The sequence below is a fragment of the Capsicum annuum genome, chromosome 5 (genome assembly GCF_002878395.1).
Source record: "Capsicum annuum cultivar UCD-10X-F1 chromosome 5, UCD10Xv1.1, whole genome shotgun sequence".
In the NCBI taxonomy this organism is placed as follows: Eukaryota; Viridiplantae; Streptophyta; class Magnoliopsida; order Solanales; family Solanaceae; genus Capsicum; species Capsicum annuum.
The window spans coordinates 173,946,667-173,965,608 of NC_061115.1; the positions used below are offsets into that span (position 1 = coordinate 173,946,667).

The following is an 18,942-nucleotide window of genomic DNA, read 5'->3' on the forward strand; positions in this document are numbered from 1 at the left end:
ACCACGAGCTTATAGTTTCATATAAGAAAAATAATATGAAATATCATAAAAAGTACGAGTGAAAATCTCCTCATAAACAAGACTCTTTAAAGACTACATTGTGGATGCTTTTGTGTTATTGTATGAGAAGAGGGTCTTCTATTTATAGAGGTCCAAAATCTTTCCTCCAAGAAAGAGGTTAGCCAAATATGAAAAATAATTATATTTTCCCTTCAAGAAAAGTAAAAGTAATTATGGTATTACTTTTATTTTCTTTATAAGAAAAGTAAAACTTAATTTTGGTAAGAAAATCAGGGCAAAAATCCTAACAATGTTAACATCGGTTCATTTTACTACATTTCTTTTCTTTTACTCCTATACTAAACTATTAAAACAAGTAAGAAATAATCTTCCCCAAAGTTGGATCTCCTTTGCACATTAATGTTGCCAAAATGCTCGTGCCTAGCACTGACACGGGTACCTAGTAATTATATTTTTAAAGGGTAGTCAATTTAAGCTCACTTGTGTGTGAGTATTGTTTTTATAATTTTTTCAACACCGCCCCTTGTATCCTCTTCTTTCCCTTTTTCTTTCTTATAGTATTAAGATTTTTTTTTTTCTAAATGGAAAATCCATACTTCAGTTAATAAATATGTCTCTCACAAATTAGTTACAAACTTAACGTACGAATGTCTTTAGGTTAATATGTAAAGACATCTCTTCCACCTTTTTGCTTCTTCTATAAGTTATCGTATTCCATTCACAGATAATAATTTATGATATAATTAAAAAAAATAATAAATAAGTGAACCATATATTCACAAATAGATAGCAACTACACCATCGATAAAACGGCCTGCTAAAACATGTGGTGAGACCACCTAGATATTTATCATAATCTGATGCATTTATGCTTGTAGTAGACAATCGGCCCCATCGTCCTTTCATGTTCCTAATCAAACATCTAATACGATTATCACAATCAAATTACATGACATACATAATAAGAAATTTGAAAACTAGGTCAATTAAGAACACATATGCTTCTTCAAATTATGAGTAATATTACCAATAAAATAACGATGAAAATTATAATTCATCAATTATAAAAGGCAACCCACTGCACTTATACGCAGGATCTAGGGAAGAATTGAATTACAAGGATGTATTGCACATAATCTTACTCTGTATTTCTGAAAGAGGCATAATAAAGAAAACAAAACTTATTATAAAACTAAAACGTAACGAAGTTCCACAACATAATCACATTCGATTCTTGAGATAGAAGAATCCAAATTTTACATCCTTCAAATATATCCAAAGAAGTCATACCTTCTGAGGATACACTTTTGCAGCATCACCGATTAATATTTTCATAAGCAGTGCACAAAGTTTTCATATGGACTATTACATCGAACACTCTAGAGATATCAAAAGTAATTTTTTTTCTTCAAAATTTAACATCACTTGAATCCAATCCTCTAGTAACATGTTTATAACAGTTGGGGAGAAGTGTTGTGATCATTTGAAATAACCATCTATACATTAACATATTTAGATGGAGAAATGTACAAGAACCGTGTAATTATATGTCAAAATGAAATCCAAGAACACTAAGAACATGTGAAGAATGATTGAAAAAAAGAAGTGCTTCCATGGTGCATTCAGTATAAATAAAAAAATAAGGCTCAAATAACTGACGACTTGAAAAAAAAAAATAGAAGATGTCTAGCGAGGAGAGCTACTTCTGGAAGAGTTCGGTTAGACTGACTTTTGACATTATATAGTTTGGTGACTTTTGGACTATCCGATAATGTTACTTCTCATTTAATATGATGTTTGAGCTTCTAAGGAACGTGGGCACATAGAGTAATGAACAATTACTTTAGGTTAATATTTTGAAAAGTAATGAGCAATTACTTTCTTTTTAGCTTGGAAAATGAATGAAAAAGCCCCCAAAAATTACAACAAAGATAAATGAAAATGGTGATCTTAGAAGCATGTCACACACACACAGAGACATATATATATATACACACACACACACTAGTATATGTATCTATGCGATGCACGAATAATATTAAAATATTATTTTAATTATTTTATTTTTGAATATGCATGTTAAATAACATTACTTTAAAGGTTAGAAAGATGTTATTTATGAGGTATTATTCTATCTATTTGTGCATCACGTTGAACACTCATATTATTTCTCAATGAAATGAAAAAAGTTGTGTTTCTATTCCCCACCCAACCCAATACACACACACACACCTCCTACCTCCACACCTGTCCGCCCTTTTAATTATTATTTTTTAATTACTCTTCTCTCTGATCTGACTTTGAATGAAAATTATCTTTTCTGTTACATGAATAAGTATTGAGTTTTCTTGTCATTTCAAAAAAATGCCTTTGCTAAAATAAATTTTGCTATAAAGATAAAGCAGAAACAGGTAAATTATTAAATTTAATTTTTTTTAAAACCATCCATATAATTAAAAAGTTGGAGGTAACTGGTAAGTGGTGTGCTAGGTTAATTTTACTTAAGTTAATTCTACTCTCTTTTTGGTCATCTTTTTTCATTTTGTTCTTTTTAATCTTTCCTTTTCAAAAATGCGTTTAGTTTTCAAATATATATATATATATATATATATATATCAACCTACTCCAAAAATCTAAAGACTTGTCCACTGAGTGATATATTTTGAGATAAATAAATCAGTTATAATTTGTTTCAATCTAAATTTTAGCCAAGGCATGTGTATATTAATATCTATCAGATGATTATTTGATACACATTTTGAAGTCCACAAGTGTGTATATATATATATATATATATATATATATATATATATATATATATATATATATATAATATATTAAAAGTATGGAGGCCTTTAGAAAAGTGAATTGAATTTTTTGTCCTTTGTTAAATGAGTCCGTTTTAGACAAAATCGTCTTTTACCCTTTTTCCAATAATTAAATTCTTCAAAATAAATATAGTAAATTTTTCCTACAATTAAATTCTTCCCAAATTTAACTTTTTTCCCTAGATTAAAACACCCATGTTTTCCCTACTTAGTCAAAACACCCGTTTTATGAAAAGTTAACCAAGTGATTATATTTGGAAAAGGTTTGTTTGCTATTTTTTGGGGCGTAATATGTTGGACATTATTTTGGGAAAAAAAGTCAGCCAATTTTTTCTTCAAAGGAAAAGTTTGCCTATTTTTTAAAACCGTATTGGAAAAGGTTTTGGCAAAAAGTTTTTAGGCTTGCCTATTTAACCTTTTTTTAGGACATATTTGAGACGGTAAATGAAAAGTTGACATAAATCCATAAATTTACCGACTTTGAAGAATATTTTTAGGTAAAGGTTAAGTTTCATTGTATTGCTTTGATATCTCTGATTTGAAATATTTTAGTGTAAAGATTAGGTATAGTTATATTATTTTGATATTTCTATTATCGTATTATTTTGTTATAGTTAACAGGTGGTAGATGAGTGTCAGATGCTTTGAGGAAATTTTAGTGTAAAAGTTAGATTTAATTGTATCATTTGATGTCACTATTATCGTATTGTTTCATTGCAGTTTATAGGTGGTAGATGAATATCGATCTGCTTTGAGAATTATTTTCGGTAAAGGTTAGGTTTAATTAAATAAATTCTCCATCTTTATATATTCAAAATACATTGAATTTAATTATTGTATTCATCTTTATTAGTTAAACAAATTTTTTATTTAGTGTAACATTTGAACTCATTAAAATGAGATACACGCTCGAGTCGTGTACACCTAAACTAGTATATATATATATATATATATATATATATATTAATTTTAATTTGAATCAATTTAAAAATAAAAATTAATAATAATCAACTCTACATATTGTTAACAGCTTTAATCAGATATTTTGACAAAAAAATGCTTAAAAGTACTTGTTTACCATGCACATCAATAACTTTTTTTCAATTTCAGCACTTTACCCAAACACTTAATTGCTTATTTTTAAAATAAGTTCAACACTTTCAAAAGCACTTTTAAAAATCTTTTTAAAAATCACTTTTATTAAGCCTATCCAAACGGGCAAATTATCGACTAATTTTTCATTCATATGCTAAACGCTCCCACAAATTACACTTAACCGAATAGACCAACTTCCAAAAGAGTTAAAAGAGGCAACACACTATAATGTCAGGTTCTAATTTTAATTAGATGTTGGTCTAATTTAACTTTTAATCAATTGTTGCCTCTTTTAATCATCTAATTTTCCTGAATGGCCATGAATATCTAGTGAATGCTATTGTGACGTTCTGCATTGCAACACACTATAATGTCAGGTCATCCTCCAATAAGAATGCTATAGTACAATAAATTATATTAGTGTTTTGTATCTTTTAAGTAGGAAAGTAGAAAAGTAAATAGCATGAAACTGGATGGTAACATGTGACTGAACCCCAAGAAGGAAACAAAGCATTTGAGGGACTTCAACAAAGCACTATGCAAAGAAGTCATACACAACAGTGCCAACTGATAATACCCTCACGTGCATGATGGATCATGGCAAAAATTCTCAACAGGGCAAAGATTTTCCTTTTTATTTTTTTGGAGGGGAGAGAGGGGGGGTGGGGGTGAGGAATAAAGATAACAAGCTAAATCTTCAAAATTACTTCTCTGTAGACTGGGGAAAAACACAAATCACATAATTTGAGCAATTCCACTGGCAATTCAATGAAGTTAGCCACTAAAGGGCTCGAATGATCAATCTCTGCCGCAAAATGACCCACAGCACATGGACAATGTCCAGCACTTTCAACTATCAAAGACATTCACTGATCCACCATCGTCCCTGCAAGGCACTACCATCACACTCCTTTTAATTTGTTTCCACACTATTATCTTCTGAATCACCCGCAATAAACTTAGGTAATTTACATAATGCCAACATTATAGTCATTCTTCAGTCATGCAGTCTATCTTCAGCAGCAACTCACCTCATGGAGCTATGAACGAGAAAGCCTCAAAATCTTGAGGTTTCAGAAACCAGTTCTTGAAATTTGAACTGCCTTTAAAGATTTTGGAAGCTAAATTATATTCTTGTGACTTATCCTGCAAAATATAATAGAAAGAGGTGAAACAGTCTGTTTCTACAAATTTACCTTTATTGCTATGAAAGTATTAATCTCTCTTCAGTTCACTTAGGATGAGAGTATAAATTATCACATAAGAATAAAAATAAACAAATAAAAATGCTTTTTAAAACTAAAATATTTGCATATAGAAATGTAAATATCAGTATCTTTCGTGAAATATGCAGATATTTGTACATAAAAAGCTAGATGTCACCTTTAGTTCTCGATATGAATTTCCAACAAAAGCATGTTCACCTAAGCAATTATGTGGAAGTGATAAGAAGGATTCCAAAAACCGCTTCCTGAAATAGTAATAAGCATACCATGAATAAATCTATGTAAACTTTTACATAATTGAGAAAAGGGCAGCCCCTTTTACATATCTAAAAAAGGGTCACTAAAGCTCCCACTATGCGCGGGGTTCGGGAAGGGCTGGACCACAAGTTGACAGTGGTATGCACATTAATAGTTAAAATAACAAAATTGTGGGATGACCCACTAAGCATCAGACTGAATTTCTAAAATCTTAACTCAAAATAAGAATCATGGCATTAACAATGCTACAGAATTTTCTAAAATCTATTTCTGAAGAGCTTACTTGCATAGAGAAGACTCAGTGGAAGGAGACATTGCGCCCTTTGCAGAAGTGCCCTGCTTCCTGCCAGTGGTTCCAAGAATGACTTCATGCAACCCAGACTTGTTCCAGCATATGGAGTACCTTGACATCAGAATAAGCTCATTGAAGTAAATTAAAAGCAGTGCCAACAGATTATTCATCTGGAATAAGGAATATCATGCCACCTACCCACATGTTAAAGTGGTCAGAGCAGTTTCAGAATGTTGAAACTCCTTGGGTGGAATTGGCGCAACAAAGACAAGTGGCTATCAAAGGCAAAAAAAAACGTAACATATACACTGTGAGGATAAGATGAAGAAGCATGGCTGGATAAAATTGTGCAGAAACCTTGTTCACTTGAAATGGATCCATTAACTTGTTGGACAGAGGTAAGACACGCTCGTGTATAGCTCTCATCATTTCATCTCCAGTAATGGAGGTTTTAGAAGCTATATGGGATTGTCCAATGCTCACGGAAGAAATATAAATTGGCTCGAAGAAATAAGAAAGTAGAGCTCCTGCAATAAGAACAGTACTGACTGAAATTAGAAACAACACAGAACTTCTAGTAAAGATTAAAAGATCACAGCAATAAGTAAAGGCAAAGCTCCTGCAATATTAACAATAATGATTAGCTTCAAGTAAAACAATGACAACGACCAGAAAATATCTTACATCGCATAATTTCATCACAGCACATCTTGAAAGCACGTTATAGAGGAAGTCTTCACAAAGTTGATAACACAATACCTACCACAGCAGTGTTCACAGGTTTCTCCATTTCATGAGACAATCTCCAGGGCAATTTAAAAGTCCTAAGCACCAGGATATTTTTTTTTCTTAGAAAGTCATATGATGATACATCAGTAACTACTCCCTCCATTTCATTTTATGTGGCCTAGTTTGACCGAGCACAGAGTTAAAGAAAATAAGGAAGAGTTCTGAATCTTATGGTTTTAAGATGCGTAGAATGTACCAAAATGCCCTTTGAATCTTGTGGTCTTAACTCTTAAACATGCTAGGAGGGCTGATTGAATTAAAGAGCTATCAAATATAGAAAGTGGCACTCTTTTTACGGAAAAGGGCCTAATATACCCCTTCAAGTATTTGAAATGGTACACAAACACCCTCCCCTTCCACCTTTAGGCTCTAAAATACCCTTCCATCCACCTATATGGCACTAAAATACCCTTCCACTTATCAGACAAGTGATTAGGCTTCTAACTTAACATGTGGCAGCTTGTTATTGGTTGGAAGTTTACTTAATTAAAAACTAATTATTCACAAAAACACAACGCAGTTCCCACCTAAATTACCAGACCCAACCTGGTTCCCACTTAATTACCCGACCCAATTCTAAAACCCAAAGACCCGAATCCTAATATCTTCTTCTGTTTCTTCTCCGCAACAAGTTGAGTCCCGTACATGTAAGTGCGGAGTGATTGATTGCCCGTACTTCTGAAGTGACACGAAGTGCTTGACGTTCTGAACTTTAAGTGATAAATTTTGTCATTGTTAATTCATCATCTTCACTTTTTTGGAAACTCAATTTGCAGACCTTCCATTCTCATAGTGATCTCCTGTGGCAGCATAACGAATTCGTATGGTTGCCCGTCATATGATTGAACATGCACCTGGGCAAAGAACCAGGCCACCAAATACTGAGCAATGAGAAGAACAAGCCAAGGATGTAAATATCCCGCGTAAGGAAGAAAGGCCGACAAATTTGGGCAAGCAGACATGTACCGAGGTTAAAACTCCACCTACAAGATTTACAGGTTCGGGTGGTAAGCCCAAAAGCAACAAATCAAGTGGCAGTAAATCACCTTATATGAAGAAAAAAGCCACCTAAAAACACCGATGAGACAGGTTCCTCGACACCAGTGAAAAAGAACGGGAAGATTCACAAAGATAGTATTCGCGACGAACATATTGGTGCCGCTAAGAGAATATTTGCCAAGGCTCTAGGATTTGCAAGAGAAGTTAATCTGAAATAAGGAACATAATGACTTCTTTTTGAAATGCTTGAAGAATAATCCAGCCACACAAAACATTGTAGTAGTAGATTTCGAGCACCTTGTGATGCTCTTGTGAAATCTGTGCCACAAGGAAAGTGAACAGTGGTAATTTTGTGCTAGCGCTTTGATAGCTGCATCTAAGACGTTCATCAAGGAACTGTTTGGGGTATAGAATTGAAAAGCTAATGAATCCAGGTCATCGACAAGTTCAAGGGAACTCGCTGGAAGCCTCATTCGTCATTTTCGTTGGCTTTTCTTCATTGTGATGGAGAAGAAACAGAAGATAATATTAGGAATCGGGTCTTTAGGTTTTAGGATTGGATCGGGTTATTAAGTGGAACCCCGGTTTTAGGGAATAATTAGTTTTTAATTAATTAAACTTCCAACCAATAACGAGCTGCCGCGTGTTAAGTTAGAAACCTAATCACTTGTGTTAAGTTGAAGGGTATTTTAGAGCCACATAGGTGGATGGAAGGGGTTTTTAGAGCCTAAAGGTGGAAGGAGGGTATTTGTGTACCATTTCCAATACTTGAAGCATATATTAGGCCCTTTTCCGTTCTTTTTAAAATAGACTAGAGAGAAAAGTATGACACATAAATGGGAACACAAGGAGTACTTCACAATCCCATGAACCAAACAACAGACCGACCATGTCACTGCATAATGAATAGTCAGATTTACCCATGTGTTTTATTGAAAAGACTCTGTGGATGTCTTACTAACATGCTGACATTTAATGGGAATTCATGATAGGAATAGAAACTCCACAAAAGATGACATTTAATGAAGAAGATAAACAATCTGGTAAAACATCTGATGATTTCATATACCAGCTAAATCTCAATTAATTAAAAAAATGAAAGATCGTTTAACATATTATTTTAGTAGATCTAGAGAAACTACTTATCACCACATAGCTCAATTGTGTGGACCATCACAAATGCATTATTAAAACAGTGTACCATATAAAAAAAAAATAATAATAAGTAAATACAAGATAAAGAACACGTGCTGCAACAGCTTCTATACTATTCATATATTTTGAGAAAGGTAAAAGTTTCTACACTATTCATATATATTGGTCCCTAGTTATTTCTAAAGGTTTCTTCCGTTGCTTTTGGATATTATATAATTGAAAGCATATGCAACAACTAGAACTATAAGGAACCTTGTACACCAACCACATTCCAACGGGCAATTTTGTCAGAGCAGCTGACTGACAAAGTTGAATTTCCGCGTCCAGGTTTACGCATGACTGTCCCAAAGGGCATGGGAACACAACCTGAAGAGATAAAAATCTGAAATTATTCTTAAGCAAAAAATAAAAAGATACACGAGCAGGAGTTTTTTATTTCTAAATTATCCCTCCTTTAAATTATCAGAGGGACATGGCACTTCAGACTTCCTACACCAATTTTTTTTACAACAAGTCAAACACTAATTAGGACTTGGAGAAAAAAGCCTTAATGTGAGCCAACATCAATTGTCAACTTTGGAAAATTAACAACAGCCTACCCAGTGTAATCCCACAAGTGGTTTCTGGGGAGGGTAGAGCGTACACAAACCTTGCCCTACCTCGGGGAGGTAGAGAAGTTGTTTAGGAAAGACCCTCAGCTCAAGTGCATCAAATCAAAATAGTTACGAAGAAGGAAATACGGCAATGAAGAAAGCATGAAAACTAATACAGAAAGCAATACAAAGCATACATAAAAGGAACAATAACGACATATAGTAGATATAAAAAAGCAAGAAACTACATGAATAAGGCTACCTATGACATACACAGTGCTCTGGACTACTACCAAGCCTAGTCCCACTGAAAAGCACGACAATGATCAACTACCTACTAACCATCTACCCTAATTTGCAACCTCCATACAACTAATTGTCAACTTTGCTACTTTAGTAAATTATGTTATGCTAAGCAATTGTTCATAATGACTACTACAAACTAATATTCCAAATCCATAAGATTTGATCTGCCATTTGCACAATGAACTGTCACTTGGGTAACTTCAAAAATTATTATACACCGCATAGACATCATGATCAGTCCCCTTTTTAAGGCTATAATTCGGTCCTCAAGTCAGTTAACTGATGATGTGACATGTGTTAGTTTCTCTATCAATATACCTAAGCATAATGAAGAGAAGAACTTAAATAGGGAAAGGAGTTCTATTTTCAAAAAAAGAAATTCTCCCGTATGACCTTCTTTCTCCTTTTTTTAATAAGTAATTTCAAACTTAGTACCTCACGAGAAGACAAGTTCAAAGGGTGGGTGATACAATTCTTTTTTTTTTTTTTTAATTTTTGAAACTGATAACAGTTCATATTTGTAAAAAGGAATATAAGGATTTGATGATCTGATTGGTTCCCAATGAAACTAGGTCAGGAAAGAAAATTGCATTCTGTAGTTCAGGTAATGCACTAGATCTTGATGATGAAACCACACTGGATCGTTTTACCTAAATAGTGCTTAATTTATCTTCTTTCTAGCCGAGCCATTTGCAACTTTACTACCACCTTGACTTGCATACACACTCAATAGGATTGTTCAAAGGTCACGAGGACCCACTAACCCATCAAGAAAGTGAGCTAAGTGAATGGGCTTGGACTAGATATTGAGCCCTATCGATTGAGCTTGAATCGCCAAAAGATGAAGAAACGAAAAGCCCCCAAAAAATAAACTGAGTGCTCGCAGTTGGCCAGATTGGAATTGGGTTACATGCTTGCGACTACACTTGGACTAGGAATCCACCTTGGTACTCTTATCTAAACCAACTCAGCCTGCCCGATGAACAAAGCTAGCACTAAACACTCTAGCAGAAATGATTTAAATAAATGAAATTTTTACCCCCACCTTGGATCACTTTAAACATAACTTTCACCAACAAATTCGAGTAACAAAAGAAAGATCCTACATAACAATAAGGGGTTCAAGAAAGGTATTAAGGAACTGTTTATGTTCAATGTTACCAATATGGTCATACCATCAGTCATTGCAGTATATCCCGACGACTCCCCTTTTGTATAAACACATTGCAGAGATGAGCACATCATGTCCCCTTTCTTTGCAGGACTATCATGCAATAGAGCTAGCTCTGAACCAGGTGAGACAACTCCACCTGCAAAGAAGCTAGTATAATAAGTACATTGAAAAATCAGAGAGCTCTACTCTTACATGAATTGAAGAAAGGGTTTAAAAAAGTAGTCCTAAAAAAGAAAGGGTTTAAAAAAGTACAACAGACTACCACTACCTACAGGGTAATTGTGATATGTACAAATGTAACTGCCACCCGTGCTGCATTTTCAATCTTTTTGGTCCTAAACCATCACTCTCCAAATGGAACATGAATTTTTCCACATCATCACATAACACCCCTCCATTGCTATGTGCATGAGTATTGTAAACATCTCGAATCTCTGAATACAAGTACCTGGTGTGATCAAAGAAAATCTTCAAGGATATTGGTAAAAGTCATTTTCCTGTAACCAATGATAGGACGTCTCTCATTTACGTACAACTAGACATATCCTTGATATAGAGTATTGTTTTTCCACATCATCACATAACATACTTCCATTGCTATGTGAATGAGTAATGTAAACATCTCGAATCTCTGAATACAAGTACCTGGTGTGATCAAAGAAAATCTTCAAGGAGTTTAATACCAAAGGATCCATAAATTTCAAACTAATCTCATGGAACGTGAGGAGATTGAATGCCAGAGATAAAGGAAGATTAGTGAAGAGTTTGGTTATGGATTGGAATGCAGACATCATCTGCCTCCAAGAAACCAAATCAGTGGGGGAAATAAAGGTCATGATCAGTCAAATATGGGGAGGTAGATGGGTGAGGTTTGCTTGTCTAGAGGCTAGTGGTTCGAGGAGGGAATAGTATTATTTTGGGACAGTAGAGTATGGAAAGGGGAGGCTTTAGAAATTGGAGCCTATACCATCACTTGCAAATTTGAAGCTTTACTCCAGGAGTTCTCCTGTCATATAACAGGAGTATATGCTCCTAATTGTGGCACTGAAAGAAGGCTGGTTTGGGATGAAATAAGTGCAGTTAGGGGATTGATGGAAGGGGCTTGGGCTGTCTGTGGGGATTTTAATACAATTAGATACCCAACAGAGAAAAGAAACTGCAAAAGAAGATACAGATACATGGTGGAATTCTCAGATTTTATAGAAGACATGAAGTTGTTAGATCTAAATATAGGAGGAGGATTATACACATGGTCCAAAGGGGATAATCAGCTCACAGCTTCTAGGATTGATAGAATCCTTATTTCAGAGGAATGGGATGACAAATTCAGCAACATTAAGCAAATTTTGATGCAGAGAGTGTTTCCAGATCACAATCCAGTAGCTCTGCAATGTGGAATATGGACTCACAATAGATCATATTTCAAAATAGAAAGATGGTGGTTGGGTACAGAAGGATTTATTGAAAGAGTTGGAAACTGGTGGAACTCATTCCATCCTTCCGGAAAACCAGGCTATATGTTGGCTTGCAAACTCAAAGCCTTCAAAGCAAAGCTTAAAGAGTGGAGCAAAAGTTACCAAGGGAATCTTAGTGCTCAAAAAAGAAACTTGCTTGAGAAAATGGCAGAATGGGAAGAGATATTGAATAACAGACCTTTAAACGAGGAGGAGAAAGTGCGCAAAGCTGCACTGTATATGGAGTATGAGGAGTTCATCAAAAAGGAAGAAATCTCTTGGAAGCAAAGATCAAGGACACAGTGGATAAACGATGGAGACAACAATACCAAGTTTTTTTTCACAAAATGGCAAATGCTCACAAGACATACAACAACATAGATCAGCTGATGGTTCAAGGGGTAATTACTGAAGATCCAACATGTATTAGAGGGGAGATTATTAACTATTATCAGAAATTGTATACAGAAACAGAGGAGTGGAGATCTGTCTACAATTTTGTACATTGCCCAACAATTACAGAGCAAGAGAAAGAGACTCTGGTTTCTAGCTTTGAAGAACAAGAGGTTCTGAGATGTCTGAAGTCGTGTGCAAAAGACAAAGCCCCAGGTCCAGATGGTTTTACTATGGATTTCATTCTCAACTGTTTAGAGATAATGAAACAAGACATTATGGCTGCATTCCATTATTTTCATGAACAGGAGATTTTTGAAGAGAGCATTAAAGCAACATTTATAGCTCTAATTCCAAAAAAGAAGGGGGCTAAGGAATTGAGAGATTTCATACCTATCAGTTTGATAGGTAGTATCTATAAATTGTTCTCAAAGGTGCTGACTGCTGACTGAGAGATTAAAAAAAGTGATGGCAAAGCTAGTGGGCTCACAACAAATGGCTTTTATTAAAGGGAGGCAAATTATGGATGCTGTTTTGGTGGTAAATGAAGTTGTTGACTCAAGAATCAAACAGAACAGACCTGGTATTCTATGCAAACTAGATAGAGAAAAGGCATATGACCATGTCAATTGGGGGTTCCTTTTGGATATATTGCAGAGGATGGGTTTTGGATGCAAATGAATTAGCTGGATCAGACATTGCATTTCTACTGTACGCTTTTCAGTCCTCATTAATGGATCAACTGCTGGTTTCTTCAAAGCTCAAAGGGGCTAAGACAAGGTGACCCCTTGTCCGCTTTTTAATTCATTTTGGCAATGGAAAGACTAAACAATATGGTGGAGAATGCAAAGAACATTGGCTGGGTTAAGGGCTTTGAAACAGATAGGAGGGATAACAGTAGCATGGAGATAACACATCTGCAGTACGCAGATGACACTCTTATTTTTTGTGATGCAAATGTGGACCAATTGAACTATCTGAGGGTGATCTTGGTTCTATTTGAATGTGTGTCTGGTCTTCATATCAATTGAAGGAAGAGACCATTGTTCCCAATAAATGAAGTCAGTAGAATGGAGTTCTTAGCTTCAATTCTGGGAAGTGAAGTTGGGACTTTGCAAACTGTATACATCTTGGCATGCCTTTAGGGGCAAAATCGAAGTCCAAGAAAATTTGGAATGAGTTCATAGAGAAGTGTGAAAAGAAACTATCTAGGCGGAAGGCCCAACACTTAGCTCCCAGAGGTAGAGTCACACTTATTAAATATGTGCTAGATGCCCTACCCTCATACATGATAACTTTATTTCCAATTCCTGCTAGTGCCATCAAAAGACTAGACAACATTAGAAAATCTTTTTTGTGGCAAGGTACCATGGAGAAGAAAGGTTACTATTAAGTTAAAGGGAAGGCCCTTACATTGAGCAAAAAGAAGGGGGGGTTGAGAATCAGAGATTTGAAATTTCAAAATATGGCCTTAAAAATGAAATGGCTATAGAGATACACAAAAGAAGACCATATGCTATGGGGGAAGGGTCATCAAAGCAAAATATGAAGAGGATAGGTGGATGACAGAGGAGATCAACACCCCTTGTGGGGTCAGCCTATGGAAATCTATCAGAGCTCTTTGGCCATTGTTGAAGAATAAATGTTGCATTAGAATTGCAAATGGGAGAAGAAATAATTTTTGAAAGGATACATGGCTTGGGACTAAGAGCCTACAAGAGAAATTTCCCGACATTTACAACCTAGCACTACAACGCATTACAGTAGCAGAGCAATTGGTAAATCAGGGATGGACATTGTCCTCAGAAGGATGCCTAATGATTGGGAGTTGGGTAGGTCGGTTTTCTTTTTACAATATACTGGGAACTTGCGTGTTTTGGAAGAGGTGGATAAACACTGGTGGAATGGGCATAGTAGTGGTGTTTATACGGTGAATTCAGCTTATAAAGACCTAAACCAAGCCAGCCATGAGATTGAAGAGTGGCCATGGAAGCAGATCTGGAAATACCATTGAAGGTTTCATGTTTTCTTTGGCTTCTGGCAAGAGAAGCAGTCCTCACAAAGGATATCCTTTTGAAAAGAGGGATGACCATCAGCTCCACATGGTGTCTATGTGGGATACTGACGAAACAGTAAAACACTTATTCCTTCATCACAAGATAACAGGTCTACTGTAGAGAATGTTATTGGCTCCCAGAGGAATCACATGGATAATGCCTGGAAATATTACAGCCTCTCTACTTCTTTAGAGGTAGTGGTATGGACTGCGTACATTCTACCCTCCCCAGACCCCACGATGTGGGAATATACTGGGTTTGTTGTTGTTGATTAGCTACCTGGGAAAAAGCAGGATGGGAGGCTAGAGACAGAGAAGCTTGGAGAATTGTTCCAGCTTGTATATGGTGGACAACATGGAAAGAAAGAAATTCCACATGTTTCAAAAATAGGAGCTACTCTGCATAGCAAATAAAAATGAATTGTATTTTGCTCTTTAGTTTTTGGTGTAAACAGTCTTGCTCAGGAGAAACTGTTGATATTCTAGAAGCAATAGATTCAATCTAGGAGAGTAGAATAGCTTCGGTTTCGTAGAGGTGTTTTCCTATAAATATGGGGACAGGACAACCTACGTACTCTTTTGTTTTCGATCATATATATAATATACAAAGTTACAAGTTTTAAAAAAAAAGACATATCCTTGATACACTAAGTATATAACAACCCAATAAGAGACGGTAACACTGCAGCATAGGCATGAAACTAGAAAAAATTTAGAAAAAGGACTTCCATTGCCCAATTTGAGTAGTCTTTCTTCACACCATCACACCCTAGAGTTTAATAGGTAGGTCTATCACTTCCTATGAACAGAATGAAAGACCAGTTTCTGCTGAAAGTGAAGGTAGACTGGTAGGAGGGTCAAGGTTTATTTCTCAAAATTGTTTAGAAGGAAAATCGGAATGCCATCACCTTTGGGTTTTCAGCCCCTTCCAACGCTACCAGACAAGATGAGGGGAAAGATTTTAGTTCCATCTTTCTTGAACAAGACAGTAAAATTCCAATCTGTATCAGTTCTTAAAACAAGACAGTATATAATCTGTCAACTTCACAATAATGGTTTCCCAAGGTATAATTAGTTGGTGATGATCTCAAGTGAAAACGAGAATGCTGATACTACCTCACACAATTCCTCATCCATGATTGAAACAGTTTGTTTGTACACAAATTCAACATGCAAATTAAACAAGAGGAGAACACCGTCTCCAATTTATGAGTCAATTTTAACATGTTGAAGCTGCAATATATTTGCAGGTTTACTCGATAAATCAAATTTATTACTTGTAAGAACAGTCAAAACCAGCCAGTCTCCTCCTCACTTTACTGAAAATATGGAAACCACCAGAGAAACGGCGCAGTCTCAGGCTCCGGCACCAGAGATATGATGGGGGGAGCAAGTATCAGAAGCAGTGCTCTCAGTTTATCGCCGTCTACCGAAGAAAGGAAAACCTCGGGGCCGTGAAGTCACTATTTTGGCTGCCTTTCTTGTGTAGGTCCCATAATGGAAAAAATTTGACAACGCAACAAAATATCTTGAACATATTGGGATATGAGTTAGGAGAGCTACTATTGGGCTCAATTTTTCCTACTCCCAAAGAAGGTCATGAAGATGATTGAGGCTGTGTGTAGAAGCTACCTATGGACGGGGAAGGCTACTATTAATAAAAGGGCTCTTGTTGCCTGGAATACTGTTTGCTTACCTAGAGGAGCCGGTGGCTAACTTGCTGAATTTGCAAGTGTGGAACCAGGCTGCTATGTGTAAGTTACTGTGGGCATTAAGCTTTCAAAAGGAGAAGTTGTGGGTTGCCTGGACTCACCATTACTATGTAAAGCAACAAGAGTTGCGAGTATGCCTATTCCTGCGCAGGCTTCGTGGATGGTTCGGAAGGTACTGGGCATGAGAAAATACTGGCCACAGCTTGGAGACGCTACGAGACTGGTGCATGAAGGTAAATTCTTGATCTCCAAAGCTTATTCTCTATTGAGAGGTGTGGTACCTAGAGTGGAGTGGAAGCATCTTGTATGCCATAACTGTGCTGAGCCCAGACAACCATCTATTTTTTTTTTCTGATAACCGTGGTGTCCAGGCTAGCTTTCGTGCACCTCGACTAAATCCACGAGGCACCTGCCACCTCCCACAAGCAACAGATACCAGGTAACTCTGTCCACCAAGACCAGGACAGATGGGAAGAATTACCTAATGTTTGTTGCCTCTACTGGGATTCGAACTTGAGACCTCAGGTTCTCAACCCACTTCATTGACCACTAGGCCACACCCTTGGGTCCCAGACAACCATCTATTATGTGGCTACAAATGCTAGGACGACTTCGAACAAATGATATTCTACTGAAATGGGGCATAGTTGTATCTGATACGTGTGTGCTATATAAGTCTGAATCTGAGACTGCAAACCACCTGTTCTTTGACTGTGTATACTCTCGAGCAATCTGGGAAAATATACTACTATGGCAGCAATGGTAAAGGGGGATTTATACATGGGAGACGGAATGGAAATGGAAGCTGCAGAACTCCAAAGGGAGAAATGCACGAGCCATCATCTTAAAGGCAAGTTTTGAAGTTGTAATTTATGCCATTTGGTCAGAAAGAAACACTAGGATCTTTCAACATCGATGCAGCAATGCAGTTGACATAATGCACCAGATCAAGTTTGGGTTATGTATTAGAGTTAGGTGCAATAGACGACTGTTTGAATGTATTAGTGCTTACTAACACAAGGTTGCCAGTTAGCACTATTTTGGTTTCTGTTGGTAATTAAACTTGTTAGGCTTGGTTTTGGTTGTTCTGTTGAAGGGTGGATTGGAGTAGGATTCTCCCCGTTGGATTTGTAATGTTTTCACTTCGTGTTTAATAAAACTTTTAATTGCCAAAAAAAAAAAAAAGAACAGTCAAAAGTGTCCTTTTCTCTAGATCCCAATTGATATTCCCTACATGACTTTACGACAGCCCTAACCACATCATCCACAAAAGTACAGAAATGTTCCTCATCCTCCTAGGCCGTGGAGTGTTATCTTAAAAATGCAAACAGGACAATATCATAGTATACCCTTGACAGAGAATAATACTCCCTGTGTCCATTAAGTATGTTTGGTGTTTCTTTCTTAAATACTAAAGTAATAAAAAGTTGTAATTTATAATTTTAAATACGTAGATTTACTTAATTTTTTTTGAAAAATCCAGTTTAATTGGGTGGTTTGATCTTCCTGCTTTGATAATTAGTATTTTTAAAGACAAATAAAGTAAGCATACAAGGGTGTAACCTAGTGGTCAATGAAGTGGGTTTAAAATCTGGAGGTCTCACGTCCAAAGTCCAGCAGAGACAAAAACACTAGGTGATTTCTTCTCATTTGTCCAAGCCTTGGTGGAAATAATTGCACGGTACCTGTTGCTAATGGGAGATGATAGGTATCTCGTGGAATTAGTCGAGGTAAGTGGAAATTGATCAAGCACCAGGTTATTTAAAAACACAAAGAAAGTACTCCGAAAAAGACGAAGAAGATTTCATGCCCAAATCCACTGTCAAATTAAACTTTTTGACTGACGAAATCCCAACTATGACACATAAATTGATTCCACTAATTCAGAAAGAGAAAAAAAAACCTTAGTAGAGCTCTTCTTGCAGTAATTTCGGCATGAGAATCATTCACAACATCGCCTTTCGAACTCCGTCGTGAACGCCCTATGCATTTTGTCCCTGTTCCCAGCGAAATTACTTTCAGTTCTGCAAAATAATAATAATAATAATAAACAATCACCATTCTTCAGCAAAATATCCAATCAAAATTCGCAAAAGAGTTTTCCTTATCGCACCTTGTGAAGGTGAAGAGACAAGAAAGGCAGCCAAAACAGTGACTTCACGGCCCTGAGGTTTTCCTTTCTTCGGTAGACGACCATAAACTGAGAGTACTGCTTCTGATACTTTCTCCCCCCATGATTTCTCCCGTGCCCGATCCTGAGACTGCGTTGTCTCTCCGGCGGTCTCCATATTTCAGTAAAGCGAGGAGGAGACTGGCTGCCTTTGGAAAGGGAGGAAATATGAAAAATTGGCAAAGTAATCTATGGATATTCTCAGTAGCCCTTTGAACATTAGTTTTTTTTCACTTTTTCTTAGAAAAATTATTTTATTTTAGTGAAAAAAATTAAAAAATACAATATTTTAAATCTATACCTATAATCTATATTTATAATTTATATCTATAATCTATATATATAATCTATATCTATATCTATAATATATTAAAAATATGATTTTAGAAAAATAATTTGAACTTTTGCCCTTTATTAAAAA

The 18,942-nt window shown here is 35.9% G+C and overlaps 1 protein-coding gene across 3 annotated transcripts; it reads right to left on the reverse strand.

Annotated features, from left to right (window-relative positions):
- Nucleotides 1-4,457: 4,457 nt before the first annotated feature.
- On the reverse strand, nt 4,458-18,724 carry LOC107870939 (tRNA-specific adenosine deaminase TAD1). 3 transcript variants are annotated; one of them, XM_047413269.1, is made up of 11 exons: nt 18,465-18,723; nt 18,255-18,375; nt 11,009-11,184; nt 10,738-10,872; nt 8,916-9,029; nt 6,078-6,247; nt 5,919-5,995; nt 5,712-5,831; nt 5,328-5,415; nt 4,976-5,090; nt 4,458-4,840 (listed from the first exon to the last, which is right to left on the reverse strand). In XM_047413269.1, the coding sequence occupies exons 1-10, from the start codon at nt 18,637-18,639 to the stop codon at nt 4,977-4,979; spliced, it is 1,290 nt and encodes a 429-aa protein (XP_047269225.1). In that variant the 5' UTR covers nt 18,640-18,723; the 3' UTR covers nt 4,458-4,840; nt 4,976. The 3 variants fall into 3 exon arrangements, with proteins under 3 accessions (XP_047269225.1, XP_016573134.1, XP_016573135.1); XM_016717648.2 differs by having other exon boundaries at nt 4,458-5,090; nt 18,255-18,348; nt 18,465-18,724; XM_016717649.2 differs by having other exon boundaries at nt 4,458-5,090; nt 5,923-5,995.
- Nucleotides 18,725-18,942: the final 218 nt, after the last annotated feature.